The sequence below is a fragment of the Eubalaena glacialis genome, chromosome 17, assembly GCF_028564815.1.
Source record: "Eubalaena glacialis isolate mEubGla1 chromosome 17, mEubGla1.1.hap2.+ XY, whole genome shotgun sequence".
Taxonomy (NCBI): domain Eukaryota; kingdom Metazoa; phylum Chordata; class Mammalia; order Artiodactyla; family Balaenidae; genus Eubalaena; species Eubalaena glacialis.
Genome location: NC_083732.1, coordinates 13406253 through 13422250, shown reverse-complemented (window position 1 = coordinate 13422250; position 15998 = coordinate 13406253). Strand labels below are relative to the sequence as shown.

Below are 15998 nucleotides of genomic sequence, written 5' to 3'. Positions count from 1 at the left end.
AATATCCTGTTTTTTTCCTCATATTCCCCCACACCCAATTTGAGTATCCATTGGTGGATCTTACCGGCAGCAGTTATTACTGCTGTGTTTCCCTGGTGGTGATTTTCTGTTTCTCTCTCTTTCTATATCTGTTAACCAGAATTATTCTCCTTTCCTATTTTTTTATTTATATCAATCTGTATTCATGGGTGTTTATTTTATTATATGTTTTATAATCCAGTTCTATCGTTATTTATTCTGTTGCCCCAGTTATTCCAGCTTTGGCCTTCTGTCCTTTTGACAATAGCCCCCATCCTTTTTTGAGTACCTCTTCACTTTCTGGAATCTCAAGATGTTCCCTGCTCATTTTGAATTTTCTCTACTTCCCCCCCTGGAGTAGTAGACACATAAACAGGGAGCCCTGGCTCCTTCAGTTGGAGAATGGTAATTGGATGCCAAGATCTGAGTGCCAGGTGTGTTCACTGCAGCTGAGATGTTACTGCTTCTAGGCCCTCCCAGCAGACTGCACTAGGAAATACATATGTGTACAGCCACCCCACCTCCCCCACCCCATGTGTGACTACCCATCCGTATGTCTCAAAAACTGTGTGTTCACACTGATGCTTCTGATTCCAGGCCAGTACCACAGGGTTCATTTCAGCCTTCTCCCTTTACTTATTTGTAACTTTCTCTAAACAGTGAGAAATAAGGCTTTCATTTTTTATGATACATTATTTGTTCAGGCCTATTACACACATATAATAGTTTTAGAATTGCTTATACCACTGTGAGAAGCAAATTTACTAGGTACATTATAGCATTTATATTTATTGGGTTTTGTTTTTTTCTTTGTCTTTAGCCTTATAGTATCCGTTCAGAATATTATTTTCCAAAGTTACTTAGGTTAATTCTTTTCTTCTCCATACTCTTCAGCGGGATAATTTTATTACTTTATAATACAGTTAAGTTCGTTTGTTACTGCCTGTTTTCCATTTCAGTACTCCTCACATTCTGGTTTAATTGTTTGCTTATTTTTTGAGTCTGTTAAACACTACTATGAATTAAGAGTTAGTGGTAGTATATATATGGACATACATACACTACCAAATGTAAAATAGATAGCTATTGGGAAGCAGTCGCATAGCACAGGGAGATCCGCTCGGTGCTTTGTGACCAGCTAGAAGGGTGGGATAGGGAGGGTGAGAGGGAGGGAGATGCAAGAGAGAAGAGATATGGGGATATATGTATATGTATAACTGATTCACTTTGTTATAAAGCAGAAACTAACACACCATTGTAAAGCTATTATACTCCAATAAAGATGTTAAAAAAAAAAAAAAGAATTAGAGCTCTACAGAAATACTCCTCATTCCTATCACTCCAATCCTCTTCCTCCCTTCTTTCCACCCCTTGGATGTAGCTAATCTCTATTGTTTCTGGTTTATCCTTCTACATTTCTTTAGCACAAGTGAGCAGATACATGTATGGTTTCATGTATCACCTTTCTTATATGAAAGGTAGCATACTGTATTAGTTATCTGTCACTGCATAACAAATTACCCCAAACTTCAGCTGCTTAAAACTCACAGCTTAGCTCCTTATCTCACAGTTTCTGAGGGTCCAGAATCCAAGAGTGGCTTAGCTGGTGGTTGTAGCTTGGATTTCACATGAGGTTGCAGTTGGCTGCGTGGATCACAGTATCAGCTGGGGCTGAAGTCATTTAAAGCCTTCATTGAGCAGAGAATGAGAGAGAGAGAGGGAAAAAAAGGCAGAAGCTACATTGTCTACCTTATGATCAGAAGTGGTCACCCAAAGAGTCATGTACCACAATCTTCATTGCAGCATTATTTACAATAGCCAGGACATGAAAGCAACCTAAGTTGCTTCTTTATCGACAGACGAATGGATAAAGAAGATGTGGCACATATATACAATGGAATATTACTCAACCATAAAAAGAAACGAAATTGAGCTATTTGTAGTGAGGTGGATGGACCTAGAGTCTGTCATACAGAGTGAAGTAAGTCAGAAAGAGAAAAACAAATACTGTATGCTAACACATATATATGGAATCTAAAAAAAAAAAAAAATGGTTCTGACGAATCTAAGGGGCAGGGCAGGAATAAAGACGCAGACGTAGAGAATGGACTTGAGGACACGGGGAGGGGAAAGGATAAGCTGGGACGAAGTGAGAGAGTGGCATGGACATATAGACACTACCAAATGTAAAGTAGATAGCTAGTGGGAAGCAGCCACATAGCACAGGGAGATGAGCTCGGTGCTTTGTGAGGGGTGGGATAGGGAGGGTGTGAGGGAGACGCAAGAGGGAGGGGATATGGGGATATATGTATACATATAGCTCACTCACTTTGTTATACAGCAGAAAGTAACACAACATTGTAAAGCAATTATACTCCAATAAAGATGTTTAAAAAAAAAAAAAAGTGATCACCCAGACCATCCCTGGCACAGTGTGGGAGGGGACTCTACAAAGAAGTGAAAATCAAGAGGTAGAGATCATTGGTGGCCATCTTAAAAAGGCTGGGTACCACACGTACTCTGGATACTCTTTCATACTCTTTTCACTTAGCAGTATGTCCTGGAAAGCATTCCATATCAGCCCTTAAATCTTCCTCATTCTTTTTTATAGATGCAGAGTACTCGAGCGTGTACTATAGTCTATTCAGTCACTCTCCTATGTATTGACATTGGATTATTGCTAATATTTTGCAACCACGTATAGTAGTTTTGCTGCTTTTTTTTTGAAGAAGTGAATGAAATTTTATCACTTTTTAATAGAAGAAATATAAGTTTTATTGGTTTGACTTGTTCAGCAAATTTTATTACATTCCCTGTATGTTCTTGGCACTGTTCTAGTTCTCAGTTGTACAGTGCTGGGCAAAATACCAGCACTGTATCACCACTACTTTCAAAATTCTTACAGACATAGACGGGAAAGATGAATCTTAAATAATCACACAAATAAATATATAACTGAGTTATGATAAAGGCTGTGAACATGTTTCGTGTCATGAGGCATATTAGTTCTGTGCTATGGATAATTAGAAAAGTCAGGGGACAGAGAAAATTAAAAAGGCGAGGCAGAATAATTTTCCACATTTGCTAAACTATTCTAAGCTAGAAGTCTAATTCATTCGTATATACTGCTGATAACTTTTCCTCTCCTTCCCAAATAAAATTCACTATAAAGTGTTCAGTTCTAAAATTATGTCAAAGGAGAAGATGCTCATTTCTTTCTCTATAACAGTGGTTTTCAACTGGAGGTGGTTTTGCCCCCCAAGCCACATTTGAGACACTTTGGATTGTCATGACTGTGGTGAGTCATGACCTGTAATGGGTTTCTACCCATTAGAGATAGGGATTGGGATGTTGTTAAACTCCCTGCAGCACCCCAGCCAACCTCCACCTCCCCCAGCCCGTGCAGCCGCGCGCACGCCCGCGCACACACGCACGCACGCACACACGCGCGCACACACAGGATTATCTGTTCCAAAGGTCAGTAGTACTGATGTTGAGAAACCCTACTCTAGAAAGTATGAAAGTGTATAGAAAATGTTTAAAGTTAATTTCTTCTTTTTTCCCAAGGATCTTTCTAGAGTTTATACAACTCTGGAATAAGTAGAAAAAACTAGAATTCAACATTATGCCTGTCTGTAATTCCAAAGCATGTGCTTGCCCTACTAAACCATGGTACGGATTAGCTGAAGTTAGGCTGAGGGCGAGATTGGATTGCAAGTCAAAGGTTCCTCACTGTTAATTTGGAAATGGACTTTCTCATGAATGGCCTAAACCTTTGAGAAGTCTCTTCTGATTCCAACTGTGTGCAACTAGTCATGCCCATCAGTTTCCTTATCTGTAAAATAAGGGACTTAGATCATACAGATTATAAGTCTTTTCATACCTTTTGGGCATTAAAATCTTTTAATTCAAATTTGTTTTATAAATTCATATAATTCTGGTATTTCCGCATAACCTAGAATATTACTAGGAATATGAAATGTTCATATTTGACACTGTAAAATATTTATCTTTGTGGAAATTAATTCTGTGAGAATGATTCCTATTAGGTCATGAGGATCAAAAGAGATGTGTCTAAAAGCAATAAAGTGCTAAAAAATGAAACCCTGTGATCTTGATTGTTACTGTTTTTAGCATCTTGTAAGTGAGCCAGTTTTACACGTGGTATTATGTACATAATAATTTAGGTCTCCTAAAATAAAACTGGAACATTTATAAAGTTTTTTCATTCTTATTAGATGAGTGATTGGGCAGAGGCATTTAAGTACTCATTGCAATTTTATTTATTAAATGTAACTATTATTTTTTAATTAAAAGACATTTGGCAAGGTGACATAAGAACATGCTACAGAAAGGTACACACTGAAAAGTTCCCTCCCACTCTTGTTTCCAATTCGGTCATTTCCTAACTTCTGCCCCCAAAGGTAACCATTATTACTAGTTTCTTGTGTAAATGTCTAGACTTTGTTTCTGTATATATAAGTAAAAATGAATGTGTGTGTATTTTATTTCCCTGTCCACTTTTTTCCTCTGTTAGTGAAGCTTTTATTTGATCTTAGGTAAATCTACTGTTACATTGGCAACAGTCCAGTTATCATTCTAAGGTTATTAAAAATTGTTTTTAATTTTGTTTTGTTTCAGTAGTACATTTACATCATTCAAACACCAAAAATAATGACAAGAGGATATAGTGAAAGACTTCCATCTCTGTTCTTGTTTGCCAAATTCCACCCCCCTAAGAAGTAACCACTGTTTTCTGTTGTTGTGTGTTTTTAGTATGTTTTAGTTTTTTATTTCTGATGGACTACGATTCCTAAGCCTGGAGACAAGGTGGCAGCTCCTATGAAGGATTTATAGTTGAGTGTAACATTACCCCTCCAAATTTTAAACAACTTATTTTGCTAATACAGGAAATTTCTTTCTTTCTTTCCAGTTGCAGGAAGCCAAACAAATGGAAAAAGAAAGGCATCGACAGCATCATCATCTGTTGCAGTCTCCAGTAAGCCATCATGAGCCTGAATCACCTCAACTTAGATATTTGCCGCCTCAGACTGTTGATCATATATCCCAGGAGCATGAAGGGGACCTTGATCCCCATTCACATGATGTGGATAAAAGCCTTCAGGATGATACAGAACCTGAAAATGGATCTGATACTTCCAGTGCAGAAAATGAACAAACTGAAGCTGATCAGGCAGCTGCAGCCGAAAGTAATCTTTCTGAGAAGGGGTTGCAGGGGTTGGGAGGTGTGTGTTGGGGGAAGAATGTAGGAGGGCATTTTTGGTAAAGAAACGTGGAAAGGGTGATATGACTTAATGGGTATCAGGCACGTTGTGGTAATTGTGGACTTTGTCCATCCTAGGTGATAAAATTTTCTTAAAATTAGTTCATAGCAAACCGGAGACCTATTTATTTAGTAAAGTTTTCTGGAATGTGCCTGAAAATTTTAGGAAATCACTATAAGTTCACAAAATACTATTGTCAAAAAAAAAGGACTGAAATTAAATATGAAAAGACATCTTTTGAATAACCACCTAGCATAGAAAAATATTTTATTTATTTTTATATCCTGATGTGTAATAATCGATAAGATTTAGATATTTTCTGACAGTGTTTCTTTCTAAGTAAATTTATTTATAAGAAAAGGTTACAAGATTACAAAAATTAAATTGCATTTATTTATTTTACAAATGTGTTGCTCTAAAAATAATCACGTGCAGTCATTTTTTCCCCAAACGTTATTCTCAGCTTTAACTGTTCTTCTGTAAAACTGCCAGGAAACGACTTTCTTCCCTTTGTTCCTCCTTAGCTTGGTGTCAAAAAATGATGAAAATTCTGTTGCCTTTCCAGTGTGGTTTTGTAGAACTAAGATGGTTAGGGCTTAGTTACAATTCATCTGAAGTCTGTGTTTTTACTTTACTTTGAGGAAAGACTTCTATAGTATATTTTCAGCTCTTGATTTTTTTTTTAACCACATCTTTTCCATAACATAACAGTGGTATGAACATCAGCAGTGTCATGAATAGGTGCCTTTTTACTCTTTTTAAGAGAACTTTATTTAGCATTTACTTTAAAAGGGACAGTTTTGATAAACCAAGCATTTCTAGTACTCAAGTTAATAATGAATCCATACTGCCTATATGATTTACATTTTTCTAGCCGGCCCTTGCTAAAATTTCCCCTACTTTCACTGTAAGCTTATAAAGGAGCTGTTCAAAGAGCTAATCTATAATAAGGCTGGAACTTTATTTATTCCTCCATTTCTTCATCCATGCGTTCAGCAAATATTGATTTAGCATACGGTGTCCCAGGCACTGTGCTAGGACTTGGGGTTAAAAAAGCTGATGAAGATGTAGCCATTGCTCTTAGGGTGCTCATGGTCTGCCTGGAAGGTCAGGCATGTATAAATGAGGTGTAATGTGATAAATATCCTGCAAGTGGCATGCATAAGATAGTTCTGCTGAGGAGAGTTAGGAAGTACTTTTGTAGAGGAAGTGATGCTTTAGCTGAATCTTGTTTGGATAAGGGTAGGAATTGCCTAGCTAGAAAATTTAGGGAGTTTTCTAACAGAAGAAACAACATAGGCCGAGACCCAAGGGGTGGAAGCATCTACTGTGTAGTAGGTACCACTGTAAGTACCTTTTAGGATACAGCACTATAAATAAGGCATAATCCCTGTGGCATAGTCGTGATTATTTTTAAAGGTGTTTTTCTCCCGACAGCTGATATGAATGAAAATTTTGCCTGTGAGCCGTTGGTTGAGAGTGCATGGTCTGGAATTATATTATCTGCTTTGAATCACACCTCTGTCACTTACTGGCTGTGTGACTTTGGGCATAAAAGTTAACTTCTATAATCATTTCGCATGTGTAATAAGTATTATTCACTGCTACTCTAATCTATTTGTCAGATAATTTATAAGAGAATTGACTCTTGATTTGCTAATCATTTTGTGCACATTTTAGTGACTGTATATTTAGTTATGTTGAAACTGTTAATTTTTAGACTCTTGGTAGCTTTAGCCAACTAGAGTGCAGAAATACAAAATTTAAGAAAGATGGAAAGATTGTATGTCAAGACATTTATATGTTTTTACTCCACAGAAGAATCTAAATGCTGTTGTATTTGAATTTTTTATAAAATAGTTACTGATTTGACATGCTTATTTATCACATTTCTCCTGTGACATTCAGTATTTTGTAGAATGCAGCAAACAGTAGATTAGGAGCAGTGAACAATAGGGAGGACAGACTTCTGGAAGTCAGAGTTTTAAGTAGTGGTCCTTTATAGTAGTGTGAGTTGGGGGGGGGGTGTAGACAGTAGCACCATAAGCTCACATGCAGTCTGAGGCCATTTGCTGTAGGGCAGTGGCTCCCAGAACAGGGACCCAGATCCCAAAGCATCATAAAGTGCTAATTGAGCCTTCCCGAGATATTTTCAGCATTTCAGAAAATCCCGGGGAAACCGTATTTTTATCTGCAATAGTCGCTACAAACTAACTGGGAATATCAAGTTTTATTAGTTTCTTGTGTGTTCAGAAGTTCTGATTGGTAGTTATATCTGGTTTTGATTAATGTTAAATTGAGAGATGAATTCTTTTTTACTTACTAAATTTAGTTTTACATTGGATATGTGGAGTGTGTTGGGGAAAAAATAGTGAGGAAGAGCTCAGATAGCCCTGTCTCTGGTTCTTCAAGGACCTCATTATATTAGAGCACAATGATGAGCTTGTTATTACTGGTGAGCCTAATTAATCAAAACAAGCTTTAATTACGTTTAGTATTATTTGATAAGTGTGGGACATGTTAGAAATGTTTCATTCAGAATACTTTTAAAAGTTTTGGTTCTTAAATGAATAATCTAGAAAACTCATTTAAGTTGAATAGTCATTTAATAGCTTGTCAAACGAATCATTGTTGAAATTGACTTGAAATGATAAAATATTTTAAAATATGGTTTGGTTAAAAGTTTTGAAGATTTAACATGTAATTGCTTCTAGTTTCATATATCTGTTTTTTTTCTTTTATTCTTAATTTCTTAGATTTTTTTCATTATACATGTTTAGTAAAAGTTTCCAAAAACCTAAAATACTGTTTTCTTGAATTTTTCTTTTCTAAAGCATTATCTAAAAATGATGTATTATATGATGGAGAAAACCATGACTGTGAGGAAAAGCCACGAGACATCGTGCAGAGCATTGTAGAAGAAATGGTGAACGTCATCGTTGGAGGTAGAGTATTTGACTTGAAATTAGTTTATTCTGTCTTATGTTATTTCATGTGACTGTGGGGACTGTTTTATAATGTGCAAAACAAAAAAGGCAAAAATTGTGTGTAGAAAAAACATTTAAATCTCTTTGGTTATAGATGAGTACTTCCTTTTTCTCTAGTTTCAGTTATAATCTGTTTATAAAAACCCACTGTTCCCCACCCCATTAAAAAAAAGGTTGATTACCATTTCATTTTTTGTTTTTATGTTTGCTGGGAGAAGGGCAAGGGTATATTTTCCATCCTCCTAAATGTGTTAAACTTTATAAACTAGAAAATGTTTAAATTGATTTGGTTTTTAGTGTTTTGTATCTTTGGAAAAACCGTGATTTCTTATACCTTTATTATCATGACCCAAGTCATAGCTGATACAGGGGCAGGTCCTAGCATATGGATTGTATTACGAAAATTTTTTAAAGTTTGTTAGGAGTTTCACTCACACTTCTTGTGAACAATATTATTATAGATAGGATTAGATTTGAGACCAATCCACTGAAGCTTATTTAATTCATGGTATCTTGCACAGGACTAAGCATAGTACCTTGCTACATGTACTTCTAGAAATATGATTAAATGTACAGTGTGGCTCTTGAATGAGAATAGTACTATTTCAGCCATGCCTGATTTCCATTTATAACGTCATTTCTAAGAATATATTTCCTTCTTTAGTACAACACTAGAAGCAAGTATTCATCTGATTGCATTCTTAATTTTTCATTCATCTTTTCATTCAGCGAATACTTATGAAGCACATACAATTGTATGGCACTGTAAGGAGACACAAAAGTTTATCTGAAATAGACCATGCTCTGGAGGAAACGGGTTCTGGAGTATAGGAATGTAAGATAAGTGCCATTAGAAAGAAATAGCTAAAATCCCATTAAAATTCAAAAAAAAGAATGGGTATTTCTAGCTAAAATTATCCAGGAGGGCCTCATGTAGGAGGTGACACTTGAACTTAGACTGTATAGATATTCACGCAGGTATAGGGAGTGGTGTTTGATGTATGGGAAACTGTTAGCTAAAGTCTAGAGAGAATGATTTGGGAATTGGCAGGTGGTGATTTGGCTGAAGTGTAGAGTATGTGGTGTCATATGGTAGAAAATAAGTTTGAAGAAGTAGTTTGGAGCCAACCAATGGATGGTTATAAATTCCAGCTTTAGGATTTTGGACTTCGTTCTAAGAGAGAATAAATTACCATTGAAGATTTTAGAACTAAGAGATGAAGTAATCAGAATAATGTTTTAAGAAGCTAAGTAGGGAAATATGAAGTCCAGTAAAAGACCAGTGCAGTAATCTAAACCTAAATAGGACAGTAACAGTGGAAATAGAGAGGAAGAAGTGAATGAGAAGTGAGATAATGGAAGTTGAATCAAGAAGAGTTTGCAGCTGATTGAAATCTAGGTGAAAGAGAGAATAAAAACTGTGTCAAAAGTCCCCAAGGTTACCTCAAGATTTGGTGATTCACTAGAAGGACTCATCATATAGTTACACTCACCACTGTGATGTGGTGAGTCAAGGTACAAGGCAAAATCATCAAAGGGAAAAGGCATATGGGGCAAAGTCTGGAGGAAATCAGGTGCACACTTCCAGGATTCCTCTCCCAGTGAAGTCACATGGAAAACTCTTAATTCCTCAAGCATTGAATTGTGAAGTGTTGTCTACCAGGGCAGCTCCTTAGAGACTGCGTGCCCAAAGTTTTTTTGGGGAGCCGGTCGTATAGGCACTCTCTATCTGTATATACCAAAATTCCAGATTCCCAGAGGGAAAGCTGGTGTTCCAGCATAAGCCACATTATTTGTACAAACTTTTGAGGCACAGTGAGCCACTTTTATTAGTTCTGGGAAGAGTGAGAATCCTCCCAAAGTGTAAGTTCCAAGGTTCCAGCCAAGAGCCAACCTTGCAAGCAGGCCTTTTAAGGATAGGCAGTCTCAGGCATGCTATGCTAGCTCTTTTCTGCACAGGCAGTCTCCCAGTTTTTGAGCCTAAATGGGTAAGTGGGTGGTAGTACTATTGGTAGAATTATTGGAGTAGATGTTGGTGTGGGAAAAAAGGTACTAATTTTTATTTTGACATTGCATTTGACCTTCAGGTGTGCCATTCATGTGGAAATGTTTATGAAATATATAATGGAAATATAGAACTCTGGCCTAAGAGATATCAAGGCAGGTGTTATAGGTGGGAGTCATTCTGTTAAAATTAGTGCTCGAAGTAGATTACCAAATGGGAAAGTGTAGAGGCTAAAGAAGAGAGCATGGTCTTGGGGAATATGAATTTTTCAAAAAACCATAAACTTATAATAAGGGAAGAAATAAAGTATTAGGTACCCACACATTCTCTTAAAATTTTATAATGTATATTAAGGGTTGGAAAATAATGTTCCATGAACCAAATTTGGCCCCCTACCTATTTTTGTAAATAAAGTTTTATTGGAACACAGCCATGCTTATTTGTTTATGTATTGCTTATAGTGGCTGCCTTTGCACTACAAAAGTAAAGTTGAGTAGTGGCAACAAAGATAATATGGCCAGCAAAGCCTAAAATGTCTACTGTCTGGTCCTTTGCCAGTCTCTAATACATATGAATACAGAGTGTGAAGTGAAAGTTCTTTCATTTTTCTGCTTTTTACTTAGAAAACTTTCAAACCTAGAGAATAGTTGAAGGAACAGTACAGTGAAAACTGTAGGTCCTTTTCTAGATCACTAATTATTAACAGTTTTGCTACATTTGTTTTACTTCTCTTCAAGTAGACCTGTGTGTGTGTTTTGTCTTTGCTGAACCATTTGAAAGTTGGCTATATACAACATGACGCTTTACCCCTAAAATAACTCAGCATATATCTTCTAAGAATAAGGGCATTCTCATACATAACCACAATTCCATTTTCACACCTAAGAAAAATAACACTCTTTTAAGAATATCTAATATAAATACACTTTAAAGTGTTCCTAGTTGTCCCCAAATGTGTTTCTTTTATCCTTTTTTTTCCTTTTTTTAGTCCAAGACCCATTCTAGGTACACTTGCTCCATTTGATTATGTCTCTTTGGTCTCATTAGTTGAGAACAAGTCCTCTTGCCTTTTTTTCCATCTTTCATAACATTTACTTTTATTTTTAAGAGTATAATATTGTCTTGTAGAATGTTGCACAGTTTGAATTGATCTGATGGTTTCCTTATTTTGATTTAGAGTAAACATATTTGGCGAAAATACTGCATAGGTAATGTTGGTATTCCTTATTACATCATATAAATTGGTGCATAATTAAGTTACCCCCTGTTGGTGATAATGTTTGATCACCTGGTTGAAGATGACCACCAGCTCTCTTCATTGTAAGGGAACATTTTCCCCTTTATAATTAATAAGTAATCTGTGAGTGATACTTTGAGATCATATCAAGATCCATTCACTTACTGGTTATAAAATCCCTTGATGATCCTTAGATATTACATGGATTGCAATATAGTGATTTCGTAATTCTAATATTAATTAACATTTTTATATGTAGAAGAGCACCTCCCTTTATTCAGTGTGTTATAATCCTTTACCGTCATCATTTTTTGTTCCGGATCTGGCCAGTGGGAGTCCCTTCAAGCCAGCCCCTGTGTCCTTTTGATGTGATTGCATTAGTCTTTGAGCATTTCCTTGTTTTCTGGAACAGTAAGATGTTCTAGGTTCACCTTCAGCTTTCCCTTGTCCCAGCCCTGGAATCAACAAGTTCTTTAGGAGTCATTCTTTTTAGTGGGCAATTGTATTTAGAGACCAAGGCCTAGGTACTAGGTATGCTCATTGCTACTGAGGTGTTATTACTTTTAGTCTTTTCCAGTGAACAGAAACAGGAGATATACAATCACAAGAGCATATTATTAGTTCCAATTCACATCCAGCACCACAAGGTTTCTCTTCATCTTCCTGCATTTCATACTTGTGTCTCTTTTTCCACAGTGAAAACCTAAATTTGCAGAAACAGTGTGCCATTACCAAGAACAAGCTGATTAATTAAAGTTCAGATTTCTTTGCAATCATATGTGTCCTTAGAATATATCTTACTAAGGATGAAGAGAGTACTGTGTTCAGAAGTTACTTGTATTAACTATTTTATTGATTTAACTTTTTAAATTGAAGAACATTTACATGATTCAAAATAAAAATTATATAAAATATTTACTCAGAGAACTCTTCCTTCCATTTCTTCCCTTGCTGACCTGCCTTATAGGTAACCACTTTCATAAGCTTGTAGTTTATAACAGCGGTCCCCAACCTTTTTGGCACCAGGGACCGGTTTCGTAGAAGACAATTTTTCCACGGACCGGGACAGGGGGATGGTTTCGGATGATTCAAGCGCATTACATTTATTGCACACTTTATTTCTATTATTATTATTATTATTATTATTTTATTGATTGATTGCTGCATTGGGTCTTCGTTGCTGTGCGCGGGCTTTCTCTAGTTGTGGCGAGCGGGGGCTACTCTTCGTTGCGGTGCACGGGCTTCTCATCGTGGTGGCTTCTCTTGTTGCAGAGCACAGACTCTAGGCGCACAGGCTTCAGTAGTTGTGGCCCATGGGCTCAGTAATTGTGGCTCACGGGCTCTAGAGCACAGGCTCAGTAGTTGTGGTACACGGGCTTAGTTGCTCCGCGGCATGTGGGATCTTCCTGGACCAGGGCTCGAACCTGTGTCCCCTGCATTGGCAGGAGGACTCGCAACGACTGCACCACCAGGGGAGTCCTATTTCTATTATTATTACGTTGTAATATATAATGAAATAATTATACAACTCGCCATATTGCAGAGTCAGTGGGAGCCCTGAGCTTGTTCTCACTTGCCACTCACTGATAGGGTTTTGATATGAGTTTGTAAGCAATTAATTTATTATGGTCTCTGTGCAGTCAAACCTCTCTGCTAATGATAATCTATTTGCAGCTGCTCCCCAGCACTAGCATCACTGCCTCAGCTCCACGTCAGATCATCAGGCATTAGATTCTCATAAGGAGCTTGCAACCTAGATCTCTCACACGCGCAGTTCACAGTAGGGTTCGTGCTCCCATGAGAATCTAATGCTGCCGCTGATCTGACAGGAGGCAGAGGTCAGGCAGTAATGCGAGCAGTGGGGAGCGACTGTAAATACAGATGAAGCTTCGCTCGCTCACCCACCACTCACTTCGTGCTGTGTAGCCCAGGGTGTTGGGGGGGGGTGGTTGGGGACCCCTGGTTTATAATGTGTGTGTGTGTGTGTGTGTGTGTGTGTGTTTCCCAGAGAAGTAAGCAAATACTTATGATTATTTCTCTTTCTTTTTGATAGAACACTGTATATCTTCTGTTTCTTCCCCTTTTTTCACCTAATGTATACTAGAAATCCCTCTATTTCAGTTGATAGAGATTTCTCTTATTCTTTTTTCTTTTGGCTCTCTGCATAATACTCTATTATGTGGGTATATGTTTATTCAGCCAGTCCCCTGCTGACAGGAACTTTGGTTGTTTCCAGTATTTTGCTATTACAAATAAAGCTGCAGTGAATAACCATGTATATCTGTATTCATATTTGTGGAGATTGATCCTCTGGGCAAATTCAAAGAGGTAAGATTACTAGGTCAAGTGGTAAATGAATGTGAAGGTATGTTAGCTTTTGCTGAATTTCTCTTCGTAGGTGTTGTATTGTTTTGCACTCTTAACTTGCAACATACAAGAGTGCCTTTTTCTCCAAGCTGCCAGTGGAGTTTAAGGTTTTGAATTTTTGCCAACGTGATAGGTGAGAATTGTATCTTACTTTGGTTTTAATTTGCATTTCTCCACGAGTGAAATTAAATATCTTGTTTTGTTTGAGGGCCATTGTATATCTTTTTTAGGGAGTCATCTATTCATGTCTTTTGTTCATTCTATCAGGTTTTTATCCTTTTTCCCCCATAATTTCAAAGAATCCTTTATATATTAGGATTCTGTGATATATTTTACAAATATTTTCTCAGTTCCTTATTTGCCCAAGTCTTCTGACCTTGATATGATGTTTTTTGCTCTTTAAAAAGTTTTTTTAATTATATTTTTCATGCATGTCTGCATTCATATATTTAAATATAAATGGGAACATACTGTACTTACTGTTTTATAATCTACTGTTGTCACATACTAAATTATCGTTTTCCTTTCATGTCATATTGTACTTAATTATATTGGTGGTCCATAATTTATTTAAATAATCTCCTATTAATACTAGCATTTAGGTTATTTACTAGTTTTTGCTTTGCATGGCTCTCATGGAGCATTCATTTTATAGATATCATTTTGCACTTTTCTTTAGGGTAAGAAATACTTGACCAAGATGTATGAACATTTAAGATTTATATACAGTACTTTGTTTAACATCCCTTTAATAGATGGAGTATATCTTATTGTTTTAATTTACGTTTCTTTGATTATTTGCATGGTAAAAACATAGGAAGCAATCATTATTTTTGTAGGTCAAATACTGGCAATTTCATGTGGTGCAGCTGAGTGTCTATGGGCTATTTATACTTTTCTGAATTGCCTATTCCTATCTTTTGCCCATTTTTCCATTCAGTTTTTTGGGTTTTTGTTCTTTTTTTTTGTTTTTCATCTTTATTGGAGTATAATTGCTTTACAGTGTTGTGTTAGTTTCTGCTGTACAACAAATTGAGTCAGCTGTATGTATACATATATCTCCATATCCCCTCCCTCTTGATGGGTTTTTGTTCCTTAATTCAAGATTTCTTCATCTTAAGAAATTAACCCTTGTTCATTGTATTGTAAATATTTTCTCCCCAGTCAGTCTTTGTTTTGTTTACCTTTGCTTCTATTGTTACTGTTCTCAGCAGGTATTTGACCATACCCAAAAAAATGTAACAAATAAAGCCTTTTTCTTTGTGATTCTGTTTTTGTCTTGCTTAGAATGGATTTTACCACCCTAAGATTATAAAAATATTCTACCATGTTTTTCTAATACTTTTGTTTTCATTTTTTTAATTTAAATTTTTAATTCATCTGAAATTTATTTTTCTGTTTGGTATGAGATTAGATAGCTAGTTATAACCTAGAATAATACTTCCTTTCCTAATTAATTTGAAATCCCAGTTTTATCCAAAATGGTTCTGTTGGAGTTTTCTGTACAGTTACAGTGAGCTGTTTATTCTTTTTTTTTTTTTTTTAATAAATTTATTTATTTATTTATTTTTGGCTATGTTGGGTCTTCGTTTCTGTGCGAGGGCTTTCTCTACTTGCGGCGAGCGGGGGCCACACTTCATCGCGGTGCGCGGGCCTCTCACTGTCGCAGCCTCTCTTGTTGCGGAGTACAGGCTTCAGACCCGCAGGCTCAGTAGTTGTGGCTCACGGGCCCAGTTGCTCCGCAGCATGTGGGATCTTCCCAGACCAGGGCTCGAACCCGTGTCCCCTGCATTGGCAGGCAGATTCTCAACCACTGCGTCACCAGGGAAGCCCCGAGCTGTTTATTCTTATCCAGGGTTGAATTGTTTAAAATATTTTAACTTTATTGTATATGTTGATCTTTATAGTGCAAGTCCCTCCCCATCAGTTTTTTATACATTTTATTAAATGTATACACAAAGTTTAGAACCAGTTCATTAAGTTCAAAAAGTAAGTTTAGTAATTGTTTCTAAATGTTTTTCATTTGGTTATCTTGGGTTTTCTAGGTGAGTAATGGTATTTTATCTTTGTTTCTTCCTTTATAATATTTACACTTCATT

The 15998-nt window shown here is 36.5% G+C and overlaps 1 protein-coding gene across 2 annotated transcripts in view; it reads left to right on the top strand.

Annotated features, from left to right (window-relative positions):
* ARFGEF1 (ADP ribosylation factor guanine nucleotide exchange factor 1) overlaps positions 1-15998 on the top strand; it is a 138755-nt gene that overhangs the window by 57570 nt on the left and 65187 nt on the right. For both annotated transcript variants that reach the window (XM_061172124.1, XM_061172125.1), the window contains exons 6-7: positions 4952-5228; positions 8138-8248. In XM_061172124.1, the coding sequence (XP_061028107.1) occupies positions 4952-5228; positions 8138-8248 (388 nt within the window). The remainder of the gene's footprint in view (positions 1-4951; positions 5229-8137; positions 8249-15998) is intronic.